At 41.4% G+C, this 23,513-nt stretch overlaps 1 protein-coding gene across 2 annotated transcripts in view; it reads left to right on the forward strand.

Moving 5' to 3' along the window:
* DIP2C (DIP2 acetate--CoA ligase C (putative)) overlaps positions 1-23,513 on the forward strand; it is a 366,491-nt gene that overhangs the window by 302,336 nt on the left and 40,642 nt on the right. For both annotated transcript variants that reach the window (XM_007445661.1, XM_007445662.1), the window contains 5 exons: positions 4,942-5,065; positions 5,610-5,731; positions 6,594-6,705; positions 6,794-6,903; positions 18,540-18,670. In XM_007445661.1, the coding sequence (XP_007445723.1) occupies positions 4,942-5,065; positions 5,610-5,731; positions 6,594-6,705; positions 6,794-6,903; positions 18,540-18,670 (599 nt within the window). The remainder of the gene's footprint in view (positions 1-4,941; positions 5,066-5,609; positions 5,732-6,593; positions 6,706-6,793; positions 6,904-18,539; positions 18,671-23,513) is intronic.

Genomic DNA, 23,513 nt, shown 5'->3' on the forward strand with positions numbered 1-23,513 from the left:
ATTGCCTTGCATGCTGAGTTGACCTCAGCAGTTTCTTGTTCACTGTGTCTGTTCAAGACCGACCCCAGGAAGAGTCTTAGAAAGCACTCCCGCACCCCAGCCTCTGTGAGGAACGCTTGCTACCCTTGCCTTTTGGCGCCTACGCTTGGGCCTAGTGGACCCTCTTCCCAGGATAAATGCTCTTGTGCTCAGGGTGCACAGGTGCATGGTGGTGAGACGCAGGGCAAGCCCGACGGTCGTGTGGTTACCAGGAGGCCCTGTGTCGCATCTGAAATGTGCCTGCCCTGCTGCTCTCGTCCATCTCTTTACTCTGGCTCCTCCTCAGCCTGTAAGCACAGATAAGACTCTCCTTTCCTGGCACCGTCGCCGGTTGGTGCTGTCCTGTCTCTCTGATCGCTTCTTCTGACTTTCTTCGTCCTGTGCACGTGACGTGTCTCCTGGAGACTGTTGGGGACTTTCCCTTCTTTCTCCAGAGTCTCTCGTGGCCTCTAGAGGTTTCCAACAGCACCTCCAGAGGGGCAGCTGGAGCTAGAGCCACGCTGCAGCCTGTCCCCCAGCCCCTGGGAAGGACTCCTACTCAGAGCCCCTTCACTCAGCTCCCTGAGTGGGGCCGTGGTGCTGACGTGACGAGGTGGTACAGGACGTCCCCAGGATAGGCCTGCCATCCCCCGTGAACTGCGGGCAGCAAGGGGGGCGAGAGTTAGGACGGCATCCCTTTTCCCTCCCCTGCAGCTTGACCCCTCCAGAGCTCTGGGTAAGAGGAAATTTCTTATCTGTCCCAGACACAAAGATTCAAAAATGATTCAGGCGTGTTCATAGACTATAGTCCTGTCAGTGGGAGGAAAACAGCCATGCTAACTGCGTCTCGCTTGGGGACTGGCAATGTGCAGGGCAGATCAACCCCATTCCCAGACCCTGAGTTCACAGTCCTTTTCTCTAGCTAGACCTTGGATCATTAGGAGAAATGTGTTCACCAGAAATGACTTATATTCTAGAAGGGCTTCGTCAGCAGCAACAGAAGGTCTGATGGGGTGAGCTGTGGAGGTCAAGGCCATGAGTAGGTTTACTTCAGGTCAGCTCAGGGACAGCGTGGTCTACAGCAGCCTCCCTTCAGACCTGACCTTATCTCCTGAGGCTCTCCTGACGTGGAGGCAGCTACATCTAAACAGCTGGAAGGGTCGTATGGGAGCCAGGCATCTGTGTTCATTCCCAGCCTCTCCAACCCCATGTGTGCACTTACGACAAGTGTTCAACCTGAACCAAAGGTCTAGAGCATCATTTCCATGGTGGTCACAGTGTCATTTCCACTCACTAAACCTTCTAGTTCAGCACTGTCCAATAGAAATACAGCGCAAGCCACACACACAATTTAATGTTTTCTAAAAGCAATATTTTAAAAAAGTATAAAGAAACAGGTGAAATTCATTCTAATAATGTGTTTTTCTCAATATACCCAAACACTGTCCTTCCAGCATAGGGCCCCAACCCGCTTCCAGGCTTCCTCTGTCCTGGACAGCCCCTTCCGTTGGTTGTGAATTCCCCAACTTGGTCGTGGCCCCCTTAAAACGGTTACCCGTTGGCTTCCTGTCTTTTGCACACAGTATTCACTCATATGCCCTCCTCCACGGCAACGCAGTCAATAGGATCAGAGTTGTTATGAGAGGTTTATAGTAGGAAGTGAGGATGTGATTCACTGCAAATCGTGGAAGACTTACATTCTTAGAACTTACTTACATACAGAAGAGCATCTGTTATTTTTTTATTTATTTATTTTTTTTGTGGTACACGGGCCTCTCACCGTTGAGGCCTGTCCCGTTGCAGAGCACAGGCTCCGGATGTGCAGGCTTAGCGGCCATGGCTCACGGGCCCAGCCGCTCCACGGCATGTGGGATCTTCCCGGACCGGGGCACGAACCCGTGTCCCCTGCATCGGCAGGCGGACTCTCAACCACTGCGCCACCAGGGAAGCCCTGTTATTTTTTTTAAGAGAAACACCAGCCAACTCTTTTAACATTTTTTTTTTTTGAGAATTTTAAAATGTGAATCCTGTTTGGCTTTTTCTTCATTCCTCAGTATGTTTTTTACTTGTCATTATTTAATTTAATGTAAAACTTTAAAATGGTTCCACGTTTACAGTCATTGACACTGAAATCTGTTGTCTTTAGAATAGGGATTGGGTGGTGGCCTACCCTGCATTGCCATTCTGTCATGATACCGGCCGAGGCTTCTTTTAGGAAAAGTTAGCCTTAATTTCCTGTGAGGTACTTTTTCCTAGAACATTCTTCTTAGGCAGTGGGTTTCTGTACTGAAAACCCAACTTTTCCCATGAATGTTGATGAGGATGCCAGGTTACCGTTGACCTGAGGATAAACAGCATTTCATGTTTTTATGACAGCAAGCACTTTGGAAAAGGAAATGTGTGATTGAAAATCAGTGGTGTTTCTCCCGAGGTGAAAGGCTGTATTGAGACTCCCCATAACCAGTGGTGATGCACAGTCCGGGGCTGGATGAGGCCTGTATCCCATTTGGCTCCCTCAACGTGGGGCCTGCCGGGAGCCACAGTGAAGCCAGTGGAGCCTGCAGGCTGGGGTGGAAGAGAGAGGCTGGGCTGGGCTCGTGGGCACCCGACTGCCCAGAGGGGCCCTCCTCCCGTCTGGTGTAAAGCCCGTAGGGTGGCAAAGGGTATTGTGAAACATTCACAGAGATTCCTAAAGGACAGAATGCCAATTAAATTTCACCATTTTAAAGTACCTGTAGGTGGAAATTTCATACACAGAGTCAAAACATATGGCTGCTGGTTGTGAGTCACTGGTGCCTCTCAAATCTCATAGGCTTTGTTGTGTGACAGAAAAGCTGGTTATGATAGGGGATCAGTGTCGGCTCTCTGGATAATGGGGAGATCAGTCCCGGAAGTTGAACAACTCAGTCAGAGAATGCTTGCTGCTTAAGGTAAGACTGGCTAACGACCAGCGGACAGCAGGGTGGTGGCGGGACTCCCCTGTGGCACACTTCCGCCCCACCAGCAGCACCGCTGGTCCCTAGCAGCAACCAGGAGCACAGTGCTGGCTTCCCTCCAGGACAGCTGGTGTGCGCATGTCAGGAGGCCTGGCATGGGCCTCACCTTAGCTGTGCTGGGGGCTGGTGCCCCATCTTCACTTAGAAGAGCTCACAGGACTTTTGGGTCCTTTTGAGTGTGTGTTTTGGTTCATGCGACAGGTGTGTTCCCCAGGAGTAACTGCTCAGAGGAACGGTCCAGTTGAGAAGCCACCAGGTTCTCAGGTTTGGGCTGGGTTTCTAGACGCCAGTCTCGTGGGTCTTTCTGTGTTTACCCAGCTTTGCCACATTCTGCTCTCTGGCTCTTCCATTTCATATATCTTCTTCTATTATTTTTTAACCTTTCTTAGAAGGAAGGTAACTAAGGAAAATATGTACAGTGAGAAGGTTCAAATCAGAGAAATGTAAGCTAATCCTGTCCACTGTGGGAGAGGCCAGTGCCAGCACAGCAAGAAGGGACGGGAACCTGGCTGACAGCTGCCTGGGCAGCCTCCCTTTGCAGGGCTTCTGCGGCCCTGGGCCCCGGTTATGGAGAGAGCCTGCTGCTTCCCAGGGTAGATACGGCCATCAGTGATCCCGTGAGTGTTTTAGGCAAACATCGGCTGCTGGTATATACATCCTGATGCCTTTTAAATGGTTTTCACTCCCATCAGTTCCCGCCCACCTTGTGCACGTGTTCCAGTTGGGTGGGAATTCTGATGTCTTCCCACATCTCAAGTCACCAGGTCACCAGTGTCCTTTAACGGCCCCAAAGGTTCTGGTCGCTCCTGTCCACGTTTCTCCTCCCACACAACCAGCTGCTCACACCACCTTCCTGTGGACTTCTTTCTGCTCAGGCGACAGTCTTTTCCGTGTCACCCACCAGCTCATTTACCCTCCTTGGAAGCTCCCCACCTAAATAAAAGCATCTGGCCCAAGTGTCCACCATCGTTTCTTCAGCTGCAGGGTCTTCCTCACCTGACACTCCTGGCTAGTTTGCCTGTTGCTTAAGGAAAGGTCCTTCACCCTGTTCATCCCTTTAAAGTAGGAATTGATAATAAAGAAGCAGTATTTAAATAGCTGTAGGCAGTGATCTCTTCTCACCTGGGAATATGTGCAAATGAAAAGTGCATTCTCAAGAGAAACTTTTTTTGGTTAGTTATATGTTTATAGTTTGCAGTTCATTCTTGCTTTTCTTTAAAGGGTAAACATCATGTATTTTGATATCTCTTAGTACCTACTTTGCTACTGATTTTCTCCTCCAAAGCTTTTTTAAGGTACTTTTCAATCCAAGTGTGTTTCACATTTGCTCCTGCATATTTAAAAGTCTACATTAAATGAATTTGACACTTCCCTTTTTTTTCTTTTGTGTTTTTTGGGGGTTTTTTGACTTTTTTTTTTTTTTTTGACTGTTGCTTTTCTGGGGGGTTGTTTGTTTTCTGACCTCCCTGACTTTTGATGTGGTCTTTCTTAAAAACAGTTTCAATTAGTCTTACTTTTCATAGTGTGAGTCCTGCAGATTTACGACTAATTCTTATTGCCCATGACAATTACACTTAAGTCCCAGAATTACTAGATTGATTTTTTTTGTGATTTTAGCTGTTTTTTCAAGTCAAGTCATTGTTTTTTAAATATTTCTTTTTAATACAAACAAAAAAATCTAAATGCCTCTTTGGTGTTGTACTTCTTAGCCAGTGGGGAGGAAAGGAGAGTGAATGCTAACAGTGGGGGGCTCTTCTGAGGGGGTGACGAAAACATTCTGAAGCTGACTGTGGTGGTGGTTGCCCAACTCTGCAGATACATCCATTTAACTGCACATTTTAAATAAGTGAGTTGTATGGTATATGAACTGCACCTCAAAGCTGTCATATTAAAAAAAATCTTACCCGCTTGTTCTTGTGCTACTCAGGGCACAATAGCGAACTCGCTGACGTGTGTCCAGCTGCACAAGCGGGCTGAGAAGATAGCCGTAATGCTGATGGAGAGAGGGCACCTGCAGGATGGGGACCACGTCGCTCTGGTCTACCCACCAGGTAAGAAGCAGGGCCATGCAAGACCAGCCCTTGCCCGAGAGACCCTTCACTGCACATGTTGGTGCTCGATGACCTTGTGTGTTACCACCAAAAATGGGCACTGTCTCTCCTGCCTGGCTCACTTGTGCGGACTGTGCTACGTGCTATACCACTAATAGTAGGGACACAGATAAAGCAGTAGTTCACAACGACTTTTGTATCTAAATTTGTTTTATTAGCTATCTGAGGTAGTTCATTTAATCAATAGTAGTTAAATCCTTGACTACTGAATTGATAATCAGAAAGTTGAGTAATTCCTTAGAGAAATGAGAACAATCAAGCTTCTGGGCTGCTTTGGCTTCCTGTGCCTAAAAGAACGGGCCAGGTGGGAGTTACCCCTGAAGTTTAACAGACCCACAAGGAGGAGGACAGGTCTGTTCAAGGTCTCAGTTACTGCCGTACCCATCTGACTGTTTCCAGGCTGGTGATTCTGCTGATAGGGATTATGGCCATTAAACAGCTTGTTTTGTTTCAAGTGAGAACTTTTGCTTTTCTCCCCATGTAGGAATAGACCTTATCGCAGCATTTTATGGTTGCCTGTATGCAGGCTGTGTGCCAATAACCGTCCGTCCTCCACACCCACAGAACATCGCAACCACGCTGCCAACCGTGAAGATGATCGTGGAGGTAACGCTGCCTGCGGGTGTCTGCGCCTGAGTGTTGGGCTTGCAGATCACAGAGCCTGGGCTCCCGGGGAAGGGCTGGGTGCAGACATGGGATTGCATGGGAGTCGGAGGTCCCAGCGGTGGAGTGGGACTCAGCCTCTTCCCTCTAGGAGTTGGCCATCTCGTTCTGGAAGGAAGATAGCAGCTTGTGCGTAGAATTAGGGGCTAGAGAGCAGCTTTGCCACAATGCGTGGGAATTGATGCCCAGAGAGGGCATCCCTCTGGACACTGGGAGCTTCCCTACCAAGCCCAAGGAGCAGACCAAAACAAGTGGGAAAGTCATACATTTTTAAAGGTTCTTTCCTCAAGATTGAGAAGCATCCTGTTCCTTTTTGAAAGTATAGATTTGATTTAATTTTTTTTGCCTGGGGAAGTTTAAGAGGATTAGGGTATGTTTTTCCCTTGGAGGAGGAACCACGAGGGACATCACAAATGAATACTTCTTTGTAGTTGTGTTGGAGGACCCTCAAGGTTGTCACTCTGGTAGATGGTACTGTGTGTGTAAATGTGTGCATTTCTGGGGGACGGAGCTAACAGTGAGAACAGGTAGTCTGGATGCTGCTTTCTGAGTGTGACCATCACACAGGGGATACTGCCAGGGACTTCAGTCCCCACAAGGTCTGCTTGTGTGCTCCGTGGTCAGATTCCTGGTCATGTGGAACTCCATTGGCCAACACAGCCCCTTGTGAGGCAGCTGTGCTCCGGGTGCCCAGCCTGTGCTGTGAGCTTCATGGCCTCCACGTGGTGCACAGCTGGCACGTGAGCGTGCGTCCATCCCCGTCCTTTACCCTCCTCCTCTCCATTCCTTGTTCTCTGACCCTCAGGTGAGCCGCTCCGCCTGTTTGATGACAACACAACTGATCTGTAAATTGTTACGGTCCAGGGAGGCAGCTGCAGCTGTAGACGTCAGGGCCTGGCCCCCGATACTGGACACAGGTTCGTCCTCCAACTCGCTGATATGTTTGTTTGCTTATCTGCTTTTCCATTAAGTCAGAGATGCTAACAGCTTTGTTTTGCTCTCCAGATGATTTGCCAAAGAAGCGGCCTGCCCAGATCTACAAACCTTCCAACCCAGACACGCTAGCCTATCTTGATTTTAGTGTGTCCACGACTGGGATGCTAGCTGGAGTGAAGGTGAGAAACACAGTCTGCGTAATAGTAGTTATCAAGCCGCAAAGCAATGGTCAGTTTTCATTCTTATGGGTATAGGGCTCTGGTGGGGCCTGGCAGCAAAACACGGAGAGAGCGATATATGTGCATTTTGTTCAAGCTATAAAATGCGTGACCATTTCAATAGTTAGCTAGGCTGACTGATTATTTCCAGATGTTCCAGCTATTTTTTATGTAAACAGAGCTTCCCTAACCTCTAATTAAAAAACTGCCTATGTTTTTCTTTCTTGCTGGTTCTCAAATCCCAGTATTCTATTATAAAACTCTGTGCACTGGAGTTTCTCACTTGTTTAACATGGGTCTCATTATAACTTGCCAGCACACTGCTCATTGCCTCTGAAATGATGCTTTTTCCTATCAAAGAATGGTGGAACTACTATGTGTGTCACCAGAGTTAGGACCCTCACAGCTCAGGCAATGTCCTTGTCAAGATACCATTAAGCCTGAGAAAACCATAATTCAAAAAGAGTCATGTACCACAATGTTCACTGAAGCTCTATTTGCAATAGCCAGGACATGGAAGCAACCTAAGTGTCCATCGACAGATGAATGGATAAAGAAGATGTGGCACATCCATACAATGGAATATTACTCAGCCATAAAAAGAAATGAAATTGAGTTATTTGTAGTGAGGTGGGTGGACCTAGAGTCTGTCATACAGAGTGAAGTAAGTCAGAAAGAAAAAAACGAATACCGTATGCTAACACATATATATGTAATCTAAAAAAAAAAGGCTCTGAAGAACCTAGGGGCAGGACAGGAATAAAGACACAGATGTAGAGAATGGACTTGAGGACACGGGGAGGGGGAAGGATAAGCTGGGACGAGTGGCATGGACATATGTACACTACCAGTGTAAAATAGATGGCTAGTGAGAAGCAGCTGCATAGCACCGGGAGATAAGCTCGGTGCTTTGTGACCACCTAGAGGGGATAGGGAGGGTGGAAGGGAGATGCAAAAGGGAGGAGATATGGGGATGTATGTGTATGTATAGCTGATTCACTTTGTTATAAAGCAGACACTAATACACCATTGTAAAGCAATTATACTCCAATAAAGATGTTAAAAAAAAAAAAAAGACACGGTTAAGTTCTCTGGCCTCAGGAAGCCCTTCACCTATTATCCACCTGACTTCTGGGTTTACATAATTTTCGTTTAGATCTCTTACTCCATTTACTTTTTTTTCCAATTTTTAATTGTGGCAAAATACATATACCACAAATTTACCATTGACCCAGTTCAAGTGTACAGCTCAGTGGTGTTAAACACGTTCAGAATTCTGTGCTGCTCTCACCACCACTCATCTTCGTAAGTCATTTCCTCTCACAAAACTGAAACCACCCCTGCCTGCAGCAACTCCCACTCTACTTTCTGTCTTTATGATTTTGACTATTCTAGGTACCATGTTTATGTGGAATCATACAGTATATGTCTTCTTGTGTTTGGCTGATTTTCACTTAGCATAGTGTCTTCAGGGTTCATCCATGTTGAAGTGTATATCAGAATTCCTTTTTAAGGCTGAGTTAATACTTCATTGTATGTATTTACCACATTTTGCTTATCTATTTTTTTATCAATGGACACTTGAGTTGCTTTCACATTTTAGCTGTTGTGAATAATGCTGCAGTGAACATGGGTGTATAACTATCTCTTCGAGACATTGCCTTCAGCAATTTTAAGTATATATCCAGAAGTTGAATTGTTGGGTCATATGGTAATTATATTTTTAATTTTCTGGGGAATTGCTGTACTATTTTCCACAGTAGCTGTTCCATTTTACCTTCTCACCAACAGTGCACAAAGTTTCCAATTTCTCCACATCCTTACCAACACTTGTATTTTATTTTCCATTGGTTTTTTTTTTTTCTTTTGAATGTCCTCTTTTTTTGGCGCGGGAAGAGCCGCGCCACATGGCTTGTGGGATCTTGGTTCCCTGACCAGGGATTGAACCCAGGCCACTGCAGTGAAAGCCTGGAATCCTAACCATTAGGCCACTAGGGAACTCCCTGTTGGTTTGTTTGTTTGTTTTTAATAGTAGCCTTCCTAATGGATGTGAGGTGGTATCACATTGTAATTTTGATTTGCATTTCCCTAAAGATTAATGATGTTGAGCATCTTTTCATGGAATTATTGGCCATTTGTATATATTCTTTGAAGAAATGTTTATTCAAGTCCTTTGCCGATTTTGAATTGATTGTTTTCTTGTTGAGTTCTAGATGTTCTCTATATATTATGAATATTAATCCGTTATCAGATATATGATTTGCAAATATTTTCTCCCTTTCTTTGGGTTGCCTTTTTACTCTATGGATAGTGTCTTTTGATGCAGAAAATTTTAAGATTTCTGTGAAGTCTAATTTTTTTTGCCTGTGCCTTCGGTGTCATATCCAAGAAAACATTTCTAAATCCAATGTTGTGAACTTTTGTCCCATATTTTCATCTGAAAGTTTTATTTTTTAGATCTTATATTTAGATCTTTGCTCCATTTTGTGTTAATTTTGTTTATGGTACTAGGTAAGAGTCCAGCATAATTCTTTTGCATGTGGATATCCAGTTTTCCAAGCACCATTTGTTGAAAAGACTGTCCTTTCCCCATTAGATGGTTTTGGCACCCATATCAAAAATCATTTGATCACCCACAGTTAACATCGTACTTAACAGTGAAAAGCTGAAGCTTTTCTCTAAGATCAGGAACGAGGCAAGGATGCTCACTTGTACCACTCTTATTTAATATAGTACTGGAAGTCCTAACCAGAGAAATTAGGCAAGAAAAAGAAATAAAAGGCATCCAAACTGGAAAGGAAGAAGTAAAATTGTCACTATTTGCAAATGACATGATGCTATGTATAGAAAACACTAAAAACTCCACCAAAAACTGTTAGAATAAATGATTCAGTAAAGTGCAGGATAACAAAATTAATACAGAGAAATTTGTTGTGTTCCTATACACTAATAATGAAATATCAGAAAGAGAAATTAAGGAAACAATCTTATTTACAACTGCATCAAAAGAATAAAATACCTAGGAATAAATTTAACCAAGGAGGTGAAAGACCTGTACACTGAAAACTGTAAAATATTGATGACATAAATTGAAGAAGACACAAATAAATGGATATTCCATACTCTTGGTTAGAATAATTAATATTGTTAAAATAGCCATACTACCCAAAGCAACCTACAGATTCATTGCAATCCTTATCAAAATTCTAATGGTATTTTTCACAGAAATAGAACAAACAATTCTAAAATACGTATGAAACCACAAAAGACCCCCAATAGCCAAAGCCATCTTGAAAAAGATCAAAGCTGGAGACATCATGCTCCCTGACATTACAAAGCTACAGTAATGCAAACAGTATTATTATACTGGCACAAAAACAGACACATAGATCAATGAAACAGAATAGCCCCAAAATTAACCCATGCATATATGTCAACTAATTTATGACAGAGGAGCCAAGAATATATGGTGGGGAAAGGACAGTCTTTAAATAAATGGTGCTTGGAACACTGGACAGCCACATGCAAAAGAATGAAACTGGGCCAATTTTCTACACCACACATAAAAATGAACTCAAAGTGAACTAAAGACTTGAATGTAAGACCTGAAACCATAAAAGTCCTAGAAGGAAAACATAGGGGTAAACTCCTAGACATTGGTCTTGTCAATTTTTTGAGTTTGACATCAAAAGCAAAGGCAACAAAAGTTAAGCAAGTAGGAGTACATCAAACCGAAAAGCTTCTGCACAGCAAAGGAAACCATTAACAAATGAAAAGGCAACCTACTGAATGGGAGAAAATATTTAAAAATCATATATCTGATAATGGGTTAATATCCAAAATATATGAAAAACTCATACAACTTAATAGCAGAAAAACAATTATTTCTTAAAAATGGGCAGAGGATCTGAATAGACATTCTTCTGAAAGAGACATACGGATGGACAGCAGGTACATGAAAATATGTTCAACATCACTAATCACCAGAGAAATGCAAATCAAAACCACAATAAGCTATCACTTCACACCTGTCAAGATGACCATCATCAAAAAGACAAGAGATAACATGTGTCCGTGAGGGTGTGGAGAAAAGGGAACCCTTGTGCACTGCTGGTGGGAATGTAAAGTGGTGCATCCACTATGGAAAACAGTATGGAGGTTCCTCAAAAAATTAAAAATAAAACCACCATATTATCCAGCAATTCCACTTCTTGGTATTGATCTGAAGAAAATAAAAACACTAACTCGAAAAGATATCTGCACCCCTGTGTTCATAGCAGCATTGTTTACAGTAGCCAAGATATGGAAACAACATCAATGTCCATTGGCAGATGAATGGATAAGTAAAATGTGATATGCCCACCCACCTACCCACACCCTCCCCCATACACACACAATGGAATATAATTCAGCCATAAAATAGAAGGAAATCCTGCCATTTCAGACAACATGAATGAACCTGAAGGACATTATGCTAAGTGAAATAAGACAGAGAAAGACAAATACTGTATGACTTTACTTACATGTGGAATCTTTAAAAAAAAAAAAAAACCAAGCTCATAGATACAGAGAACAGATTGGTGATGGGCAAAATGGGTGAAGGGAATGAAAAGATACAGACTTCCAATTATAAATAAGGCCTGCGGATGTAATGTACAGCATGGAAACTATAGATAATGATATACCGTACTGCGTATTTAGAAGTTGCTAAGAGAGTAAATCTTAGTAGCTGTCTTCACTAGACTTATTGTGGTGGTCGTTTTGCAATACATACACATATGTATGTTATACTGTATACCTGAAACTAATATAATGTATGTCAATTATACCTCAATGAGTCAATCAGTCAAATCAATTGCATGCGAAGTCTAGGTAAAAATAAATAAATTAGTGAAAATTTTTTAAAAAATATCATTTGACCATATATGTGAGGGTTTATTTCTAGGCTCTGTATTCTGTTCTGTTTTTCTCTATGTCTGTCTTTATGCCAGTACTACACTGTTTTGATTACTGTAGCTTTGTACTAAGTTTTAAAATCAGGAAGTGTGAGTCCTCTGACTTTGTTGTTCTTTTTCCAAGATTGTTTTGGCTGCCCAGGTTTCTTTGAGATTTCGTATGAATGTTACAATAGGCTTTTCTATTTCTGTAAAAACATCATTGAGATTTTGATAGAGATTGCATTGAATCAGTATAGTCTTGGGTAGTATTGACATCTGTGAATAAGGGATGTGTTTCCATTTATTTATTTCTTCTTTAATTTCTTTCATCAGTGTTTTATAGTTTTCATTGTACAAGTTTCTCACGTCCTTAGTTAATTCCTAAGTTTTTTATTCTTTTTGATGCTGTTGTAAATGGAATTGCTTAAATTTCCTTTTCAGATTTTTCTTTTAGTGTATAGAAATGCAACTTACTTTTTGCATGTTGACTTTTTATTCTGCTACTTTGCTGAATTCATTTATGATTTATTAACAGTTTTTTGTGGAATTGTTAGGGTTTTCTACATATATGATCACATCATCTGTGAACAGAGATAATTTTACTTCTTCCTTTCCAATTTGGATGCCTTTTATATCTTTTTCATGCCTAATTGCTCTGGCTAGAACTTCCAGTACTATGTTGAATAGAAGTAGTGAAAGTGGGCATCCTTGTCTTGTTCCTGATCTCAGAGAAAAAGCTTTTAGTCTATCACAGTTCTGTATGATGTTCACTGTGGGTTTTTGTATATTGCTTTTACTGTGTTGAGAACTTTTCTTCTATTTCTAGTCTGTTGATTGTTTTTATCATGAAAGGATGTTGAATTTTGTCAGATGCTTTTTCTGCATCGACCAAGATGATCATCTGGGGTTTTTCTCTTCATTCTCTTAATGTGATGTTTTATATTGCTTGATTTTTGTATGTAGAGCCATCCTTGCATTCCAGGAATAAATCCAACTTGGTCGTGATGCATAAGCCTTTCAATATGCTACTGAATTTGGTTTGCTAGTATTTTGTTGAGGATTTTTGCACCAGTGTTCAAAAGGGATATTGGTCTGTAGTTTTTTGTTCTTATAGTATCCTTGTCTGGCTTTGGTATCAGGATTTTGGTGACCTCCAAGAATGAATTAGAAAGTGTTCCCTCCTCTTCAATTTTTGGAGAAGTTTGAGAAAGATTGGTATTATTTCGTCTTTAAACATTTGATAGAATTCAGCAGTGAAGCCATCAGTTCCAGGGCCTTTTTTGGTTGGGATTTTTTTTTTTTTTTTTAACTGATTTGTCTTTCTTGCCAGTTACAAGTTTATTCAGATTTTCTGATTTTTGTGATTTAGTCTTCATAGAGTTCGTGTTCCTTCTTGATAGCTTGTGTTTCAAATTCCATGAAGTAGAATTTTTCCATTTCTTGTTGGTTGTGCAGTTTGTTGTTGTATAGTTGTTCATAGTACTCTCTTATAATTTTTTTTTTAATTTCTGTAGAATCAGTAGTAAATGTCCCCACTTCCATTTCTGATTTTAGTAATCTGATACTTCCCTCTTTTTTCTTAGGCCATCTAGCCAGAGGTTTGTCAATTTTGTTGGTCTTTTCAAAGAATCAACTTCTGTTTTCATTGTTTATCTCTGCTATTTTTCTATTCTCTACTTATTTATCTCTGCTCTAATCTTTAATATTTCCTTCTGCTACCTTTGAGTTTAGTCTGTCCTTTGTTTTCTCATTCCTTAAGTTGTCAAGTTAGGTTGTTGGCATGAGACCTTTCCTGTTTTTTAATATAACAATTTATAGCTATAAATTTCTGCCTTAACACTGCTTTGGCAATATCCGCTTAGGTTTGGTTATATTGTGTTTTCATTTTCATTTGTGTCTAAATATTCTCTGATATTCCTTGTAGTTTCTTCTTTGATCTGTTGGTTAAGAGGACACTGTTTAAATTCCACAGATTTGTAGGTTTTCCAGTTTTTCTTCTCTTCATCCTGTTGTGCTTGGAGAAGATACTTTGTATGTTATCTATCTTTTTAAATCTATTGAGACTTAATTTGTGGCCTAAAATATGGTCTGCCCTGGAACATGACCCAGGTGCTCTTGAGAAGAGTGTGTATTCTGTTGTGGTTGTATATTGCTCTGTATGTTTCTTAGAGCTCTTTGGTTGATTGTGTTAAGTCCTCTCTTTCCATACTTATCTTCTGTCTGGTTGTTTTGCCCATTATTGAAAAGGGAATATCAAAGTCTCCTATTATTGTTGTAGAGCTGTCTGTTTTTGTTTCATATATTTTGATGGTTTGCTTTTAGGTTTGTAGATGTTTATAATTGTTATATCTTCTTGCTGTAATGAACCTTTTATTAATATATAATGCCCTTCTTTGTTTCTTGTATCCGTTTTGATTTAGATTTTATTTGTCTGATATTAACATAGCCACCTCTGCTGTCTTTTGGTTACTGTTTGCATGGAATATCTTTAGCCATCTTTTCATGTTCAAACTATTTGTGTCTTTTGATCTAAAATGAATCTCCTGTGGACAGCAGTAGCTGGATCATTTCTTTCATCCATTCTGCCGATTTCTGTCATTGATTTGAGAGTTAATCCATTTGTATTTGAAGTAATTACTGATAAGAAGGAACTTTTCTCATCTCTCTTATTTTCCGTATGTCTTATAGCTTTTTTGTTCCTCATTTCCTGCTTTACTGTTTTATTTTGTGCTCAGTTGATTTTTTTGTAGTGATACTTTAAAATTCCTATCTCATTTCCTTTTGTATATATTCTGTAGCTGTTTTCTTTGTGGTTACCATGGGATTCCATTTGATATCTTAAAGTTACTATGCTCTAATTTGTATGCCAGCCTAATTTCAGTAATATACAAAACTGCTTCTGTACAGCTCTGTCCCACCATTTTTTCAGTTGTTGATGTCCCAAAATTATATCTTTATACATTGTATGACCCAAAACATATAGTAATAAACATTTTTTAATACATTTATTTATTTATTTTTGGTTGCATTGGGTCTTCGTTGCTGTGCACGGGCTTTTTCTAGTTGCAGCAAGTGGGGGCTATTCTTCATTGTGGTGCACGGGCTTCTTACTGTGGTGGCTTCTTTTGTTGTGGAGCATGGGCTCTAAGCACACGGGCTTCAGTAGTTGTGGATCATGGGCTCTAGAGCGCAGCCTCAGTAGTTGTGGCGCATGGGCTTAGTTGCTCCGCGACATATGGGACCTTCCCGGACCAGGGCTTGAACCCGTGTCCCCTATATTGGCAGGCAGATTCTTAACCACTGTGCCACCAGGGAAGTCCTAGTAATAAACGATTAAATGCATTGGTCTCTTAATTTATGTAGGAAAAGTGTGGAATTGAAACCCAAAGTTACGATAACACTAGTTTTTAGGCCAATAACCGTTTTGTTTTAGTATGTTAGTCTCTTAAATCATGTAGAAAACAAAAAGTAGAGTTTTTAAGCAATTGTTCAATTATACTGGTTTTTATAATTGTCTTGTGTTTACCTTTACTGAGACCTTTACTTCTTCAAATGTCATCGAGTTACAATGTTCTTCTATTGCAACCTGCAGGATTCCCTTGAGCATTTCTTTCACAGCAGGTCTAAATGTAATGAACCCCCTTAAACTTTTTAAACCTGGGACTGTCTTAATTTCTCCAAAATTAATTGCGGTTCACTGTCCAAGCTTTCCTCTGCCCCCCTGGAAGTTGCAAGCCATCAACTGACTCCAGAGCTCCACTGTAGTTACATCAGATTCTGCCTGTGCGGATACTGTCCAAGTAGGACAGGGATTCCTCTTCTGCATCTTCCCTGAACCCTCTCCTCTGCTTTTTATAGAATTTGAGGTGGTACACCAATAAAGTACATTATAAAATAAAATAATTTTTGAAAAGCTTTTAAAAATAAAGATATATTTTCAGACCAAGATGAATTATTTACTAAGTATGAAAATTGGGTTGGCCTCCTACTGTCACAGCCACAAGAGAAGCACACACTTTTGATCGTACCATTTTCATGATCTACAGAAGTGGGAACTATAATATTAAATCTTGATTCTATAAAGATATTACTACTTGAAACAGAGCCAAAGTGATCTATGTTCTTAATTCCTAATGATTCCTCTTAATGTAAGTATAGACTCTGGAAATCCCAGAGAGATGAATAACTAGACTTTCTCTCAAATTTATAAGTTTTTCTTAAACCTTTGACTGTTTAATTTGTTTGATGAGTACCTGAAATGAAGTGTATGTGATGTTTAGTGAAAAACCCACATGCTTCAAATACTGAGAGGCATAAATAGAGTTGAAATTATCTGCCTTAACAGTCTGCTCCAAATGGAAACTCCCACCTCTGTGGTTGCTCAGGTCACCATTTTTCTCAGAAATAAATTTTGATTCAGTTTTTGAACAAAAATATCATTGAGTGTCCAATACACACCAAAAGTTGACAGAGAAAAGCCTTTCCAGTAAAGTGTTTTCCCTATAAAGGGCATTACAGAATGTCCGATTTAGTATAAAATGTACAAGTATAAGTTCAGGTGTTCAATTTAAGTTGTTCGTGCTCCCTGTTTAAAAGTGTGATTTGAACTCTGAAAGTTCCTAATAGATAGATCCTAGGTCTGCATTTGCCCCACTCCACAGCCGTCCTATGGAGCACCTGCCCAGCACCTACATGTGCTTTAGGTGGGCTTCCCTGCAGGATGTCTTAGAGCTGACACCAGTTTGCTTCTGGAGCACTCTCCTGCTCACTGCAGTTGATGTGTGAGCTGATGTGTGCCCCAGGAATGGACACTTATTCTAACGTGAGCCAAAGCAAAACTTCACTGGAAGGTAAACTTGCTGAAGATGTCATAAGATACATCCTTAAAATAAATACCCTTGGCCTTATCCCCAGTTCCTCCACGTTGATGTATCTGCTCTTAATGTCTCTTTTAGAGTAGAGCATTAGAGTTTGATGTTTGGGGCTTTGAGAAAACTAATTCTTTATTCAAGTACAAGTTTGCAGGAGTTTTTCTTACTAAAAGGTTCTGGTAAAGCATTCGAGCATGGGCTCTGGGTTTGTGATGTTGGCAGGGTCCAAGATTGGAATGAGCTTAGGGATACACAGTCCCCATTCCTAGTTATGTTTTCTTAACCTGTTAGCTTCCTGGTCGCTGTGTTGAACTCTGTTAACTTACCCTCTGAGCCCACAGAGGGGTGTGAGAATCATCATCTGCTTTCTCTAAGCTCTATGCACACTTTGTCAAAGTGCTTGCAGCCCCTGCAGTTACCAAGTTTCTGAACTTCCCACTATGTGGCCAGCTCCTGAGGGCAGAGGCTGTGTGTTCTTTTTCATATCCCAAGCACAAGTCTTCTATTAACAAATTAGCATCTGCCGAGCTGAGCTGAGAGCTCGGTTCTCAAGCTGTATACGACACCTGCACAGAGCGGGGGTTCTGTGAAGGTCTGTTTTAGTTGCTAATCTGAGAATGTGGATGATTTTGGTAGCTGTGGTCTTACTAACTCCTGATGCAGCAGGCAGGGGGTTGAAGGCATGTTTCATAAATCCAGCTTCATTTCCTCTTTAAACAAATGTTGTGGTTTTAAAAACAAACTGCGAAGAACTGCTTGTGTGTTAGATTCTAGAGTGATTCTACATTGCTTTGTATGAATTCAGTAAAACATCCACAGTGAAATCTTCTTCTGTGCAGAACTTCTGACAGGGATCCTCTGTGGTAGGATGGAAACCCCCTCTCCTGGTTTCTCTCCTCTCTTCCCTGGAGTGGCTAATGAATGCTTTTCCCAGGCATTTGACTGGACTTCCCTGAATATTACGATGCTCTGCACTGGTCCCTTTTACAGTTCAGCTCTGGGTGACATGCACTCCACGGTAACTTGAGACATGTTTAAGACCACGAACTTGGTAAAGTTTTCTGGGCTGCTTTTACTTTCCTTTTCCTCTTAGATTTCTTTGGCTAGAAAGCTTCTGTGAGAAAATTGATGTCACTAGATATAATTTCCAGTACTTTAAAAGAATTCATATTCCATACTGACTGTCGTGGGACTGGTTGCTGACTTTGGAGAAGCTCTTTACTGTAGCTGCACTGAGATTGGATTTGGGCTGCTGTCAAATGACGAGCATGTCTTACTGCACAAATGTGTGTGGCCTTCTGAGCCACATTTCCTGATTATTGAGACAGGAGCCGTGCGTCCAGTGTGCTCTGCTGGTCCCCCTGTTGCACGACAGGTGTGGTGTTGGGCCTGGAGATGAATCACAAGTCAGTTGTCGTCCCTGCCTGGAGAGGGGATGTGAGGAGTCACAAGTCCCCACCTACTGTACAGGGCTGCAGTGGGGATCGCAGTCAAACCCGCCATGCAGATGCAAGACCTCCTGACTTCATGGGCCAGAGTTACTAAGTCCTGGGGGACCAGGAAGTTTTGCTTGTGGTTTACTCTTGAAAATGGGAAGACTAATGAGAACATCAGCAGGCTGCTCTCTCCTAACAAAACCAAAGCTTGGCTACAGTTGTTCTCTGTTATAAAACCACCCTTAGGCATCGGATGTCAGGTCCCGTGCATTTCACGCGGCCTTGTTTTGTTACAGGAGTCCTTAGGATGGTCTCAGGCTCCGTGCGCTTAACGCGACCTTGCTGTTTTGCAGATGTCTCACGCAGCCACCAGTGCCTTCTGCCGTTCTATTAAGCTGCAGTGTGAGCTCTACCCCTCTAGAGAAGTGGCCATCTGCCTGGACCCTTACTGTGGACTTGGGTTCGTCCTGTGGTGCCTCTGTAGGTGAGTTTCGTCTTTGCACCTTTACCATATAAGTAAGTAAATCACACACGCGTTTTCAGACCACTTGCGAGAACTGCTAACGGGAGGGGGCCGCCTGCAGGGTGCGGCTCCTCCTCAGCCCAGCTCCGGGTGCCACAGGGACACCTGCCCTGGTAGCCACTCTCTCCAGCATCTGAAAAATTAGTCTCCGTAAAGTTTGCTGAAACCAACAGAGACAGAATCTGGGGCCATTCTCAGAAGCTGTCTGTTGGGAATCCATTTTCCAAGCGACTCCCAGGCCGTGGGCTTGCTTCTTATGCCTCTAAATCTTCTCAGGTGTCCCAGGCCTGGAATTGTGTTCACCGGGGGCATCCAGGCTCTTTCCTCCTCAGGCTTCTCCCTGACTTCAGCTGCGGGAGGCCGGAAGGAAGCTCCACAGGCTCCCCTACCCCCACTCCCCTGCGTGGCCCCCACTCCACAGCTGGCAGCCCCCAGGCCCAGCTCCTGGTAGCTGCCAACAAGTATTAATGGAGAGTATGAATGTTTATTGTCATTTTTCTCTAATTGTACATAGATGTTCATTGTAGAAACTTTAGAAAATACAAAATAATATAAAGAAGAAAATTAAGCCATCCATAAGTATACTACCCAGAGATAACAGTAAATACTCACTAGTAGCATTTTGGCCTATAGTCTTACAGAGTTTATTTTGTAATGTAGTATTTCTAATGTAGTACTATTTTTTATTATTAACATTTTCAAACATATACAAGTGTATATGTTTAAGTGTATAAAGAACACTGTAACAAACACCAGGGCCCAACAACCAGCTTCACGTGGATCTTATTTTGCCAGTTTGTTTTCATCCAGCCTTCTGATTATTTCTGTCCCTTTTCTGTATGGGCATTTTAAAGCAAACACCAAAAAACATATGGTTTCACCCATAAACCTTTAAGTACACATACAATTTTGTAAATGTACATTAATATATTTATAAAACTGAGATGCTACAGTGCAATTGCTTATAATTGCCTTTTTTCATAATAGTAGACATTTTCTCATCTTTAAACATTCTCCTAAAACAATTATTTTAATGCATTTATAATATTCAATTGGGTTAAATTGGACTAAATCCAATTACATATTTTTTAAAAACACTATCATTCTAATCACCACAATTAAACTTTTTGAGAAAGCAAATATAATTGAACAGTTGAAATATTTTAATGATTTTTGCCTCAATTCAGAATGCAATAGCATTGTGGGTAATTTTTTCTTGGAAAATAGTTCAGAATATACCATTCCAACAGTAGGGCCAAAGTGACTTTAGACATATCTGGCCAGCTGAGAAGGAAACCTATTCTGAACTACAGTTTTATAGGCAACTGTCTCTTGTTACTTGGCAATAGTGCCTTCTAGTTCTGCAGGCTCACCCAGCCAAGCCCCGTGAAATCTACAGAGAAGGTGCTGGTTGGAGTGAGTCCTGCTGCATGTCACCAGCAGCAATGGGACTCTCTAGAGGAATTGTACAGAGAGGGTGGCGGTGACCCTTTGCTTAATGTCTTACCTGCAAATTCATTCAGAAGTCACAAAATCAGCTATGACCCCTGCAGCACTAAAAATAAATACATAACAGCTGTAAACCTCTTCGTTCTGAAATCCATTATAGAAACAGATCGCAATGGACTTGCTTAAAAAACTGGACCTGTTTTAAAAAGCACGTCAGACAGTTGGTATTCATGGATTAGGAAATTCATTATTGTTAAGATGAAAATTCTCCCCAGACTGGATAAACTTCAAAAACATATGCCAAGTCTGAAAGAAGCCAGACTCAAAAGACCACTTATTATATGATTGTATCATATGATGCCATTTGTTGGAAATGTTCAGAAAGGGCAAATCTATAGAGACAGAAAGTAGAATAATGATTAACTGGGGCTAGGGCTGAAAACAGGATTGACTACAAATGAATACAAGGCATACCTTTAGGGTGATGGAAGTGTTCTAGAACTGCATTATGGTGATAATTATACACTCTGCAAAACTGTCAAAGTTCTTTTAATTCTATACTGAAAATGGATAGATTTATGATATGCAAATTATACCTAAGTAAAACTTTTTTAAAAAGGAAAACAACTTTCCTTGGAGTAACTGAAGTGCGTGGTACAGACCCTACCCTCCCGGTTTAGTAGGCTCACCCACGTGACACCACAGGGTGACATGTGTTGTCGTGAGTTGTGTGGCTGCCTTGCTCAGGGTGCCCAAATTGTGAGAGTTATCAATTCTTTGTATGTTTTATCAAGTTAATAATCAGAAATCATTGAATTACAAATGTACAAATTTATATTAGTTACCAAAATGTCTTTTTTTCTCTCTCTCCTGTTCAGGCATTTTTTATTTTTGTTTTTTTATCTAGATTTTATTTTGCAGAGTATTGTTAGGTTCACAGCAAAATTGAGTGAAAGGTACGAAGATTTCCCATGCACACCCCACCCCCACACGCACAGCTTCCCCTGTTATCAGCATCTCCCAGCAGAGTAGTACATTTTTTACAAACTAGGAACCTACCTTTGACACATTATCATCCCAGAGTCTATAATTTACATCAAGGTTCACTCTTGGTATTGTAGAGAGCCGAGAAATAGACCCACATAAGTATAGTCTGTCGATATTTGACAAAAGTGCAAAGGCAATACAATGATGCAGTGGAACAAAGGTGGTCTTTTCAACTAATGGTGCTGGAATAACTGGACATCCATAGGCCAAAAAAAAAAAAAAAAAAAAAAAAACTAGACACAGGTGTTAACAGCCTTCACAAAAGTTAGCTCAAAATAGATCATAGACCTAAAGGTGAAACATAAAACTATAAAACTCCTAGAAGAAAACTTAGGAGAATATCTAGATGATCGTGGGTTTGTTGATGACTTTTAGATACACCACCAAAGGCATGATGCATGAAAGAAATAATTGATAGGCAGACTTTATTAAAATTAATCATCTCTGCTCTGCAAAAGATACTGTTGCGAGAATGGGAGCAGGCCAGAGACTGAGAGAAAATATTCCCAAAATGTTTTTTAAATTGTTCTTTTTGAAGTTAAGGTCTAAACTAGAATAGTTCAGGTTCCAGAAATTCACAGGAAATAGTCTTCTTCCCTATAAGCAACTGTTATTAAGTAGGGAAGTATTTATAGCCAGTGCCAAGAAATCAGTGTTGGTTAATAAATGAAACAACAAATCGACTTTCGTTGGATTGAGCAAAAAAAAGGGCAAGTAGAAAATTGGTGAATCAGGTTTTCTGTTTGTCCTCTACTAGGATTTAATAACCTTTTTCTTAATGTTGCCTTCTGTTTATAGGAAGGAGGACAGAGGTGAAACTATGTTTAATTTTCACAAGTCTGCTTATATTCTCTAGCCTTGAACTCCACACTGGACCCTACCCTTTCATGCTCTAGCAGTCTGATCAAGCAAGTCATTTATCCTGGTGTATATTCTTGAGAAAGCTAGCAGTGGGTGATTTGTATTTCCTTTTCTTCATTTCTGGTCTCCTTATGATAGCATGTAAAAGGAAAATGCTGGGAACAATATGGGTAGATTGTCATAATTAAGCGGATCATCATAAGGTTTTTACCTGCATTTTGATTCCCTAAGACATGGGGCTCCAATGTCATTAAGTGTGTTCGGTACCTGCCAGAAAATGTAAAAGTCCTCAGTGTCAGAGAAGTGGTGTAAATTTGAGCTGGAATAAAAGTCATGCAGGGGAATCTAATTAAGGTGGTCTCGTTAACCCCGATTCACGAATGGGTTGAATAACATTTGGTGCTAACGGAAAACTATGCACCATCACTTTTCAAAGAGGGAAAAGGCATGTTTCCTAGTGGATAATTAACGATTTACATGGTGCATGATGTGCGAGGGTGTTAGATCTTGGGCTGTTACCTGGTGTATGATCCCATTTTTGGCCAAGATTGTCCTTTCAATATCCATTCAGCAGAGGTAAATTTTCCATTATTTTTATTTCTTCCTGCTTAATGTTGCCTTGAGGCTTCTCATTGGAGTTGGTACATGAGCTACAAAGAAAGCTCTAATTCAGGATCACGCCAGACATGGTGTGGGGGCTGATCCTTGAGCGCTGCGTTGCAAAGGGCAGAGGGTGCAACGGTGCCTGTGGCACAAAACACCGGTGTCCAACAAGTCGCCCTCGCAGGTGGCCGCCACTTGTGTTGGTGGCCTCAGGGGCAGGGGTCTCCCTTAGCTCTCATGGCCCCTGGAAAGAAGACAAGGGCTCAGGAACAGCCCGCAGGACCTCCGGGTGTGAGGGGAGCAGCCCTGATGTGCTGTGGGAGCCGAGGAGGTGTTTGGCTCAACTTCAGACCGCCAGTGCGTATTCTTGGTGGTTGTTGGTTCAGAAGCGAGAAAACAAAACATGCCGGATTCTCAACCAGATGGAAACTCTGATTTTTAAAGCACCACAGTGCTGGCTACAAGGACTTCCAGATGAAAGCGTGTTTTCACAAACTGCAAGGGCGCAGCTAAATTTGTACAGAAGTGTTACTGGATAGACGCTACTTGCAGTAAGTAGTTGTTTGACCAAGGTGTCAGTATTGTAATGCAGACATATTGTCGTGCTGTTTGATCTCTTAAATAGCCACACTGTAAAGTGATCTTTAAAGGCCTAAATCAATTTCCCAAGGACAAATCTTAAAGAAAAATTGACAGAATGTTGAGTGTTATAATTATTGGAATGGGATCTTATTGATTTTTGTATATTGACTATAGAAATAATTTTTTTACTTTTCCACAGGGCTCCACTAGAATGTGTAGGTTTGCATGTTTTGTGCGTAACAAAACTTTCACATCAGCAGGA

This window comes from Lipotes vexillifer, unplaced genomic scaffold (genome assembly GCF_000442215.2).
Source record: "Lipotes vexillifer unplaced genomic scaffold, Lipotes_vexillifer_v1.1 scaffold646, whole genome shotgun sequence".
NCBI classification, from domain to species: domain Eukaryota; kingdom Metazoa; phylum Chordata; class Mammalia; order Artiodactyla; family Lipotidae; genus Lipotes; species Lipotes vexillifer.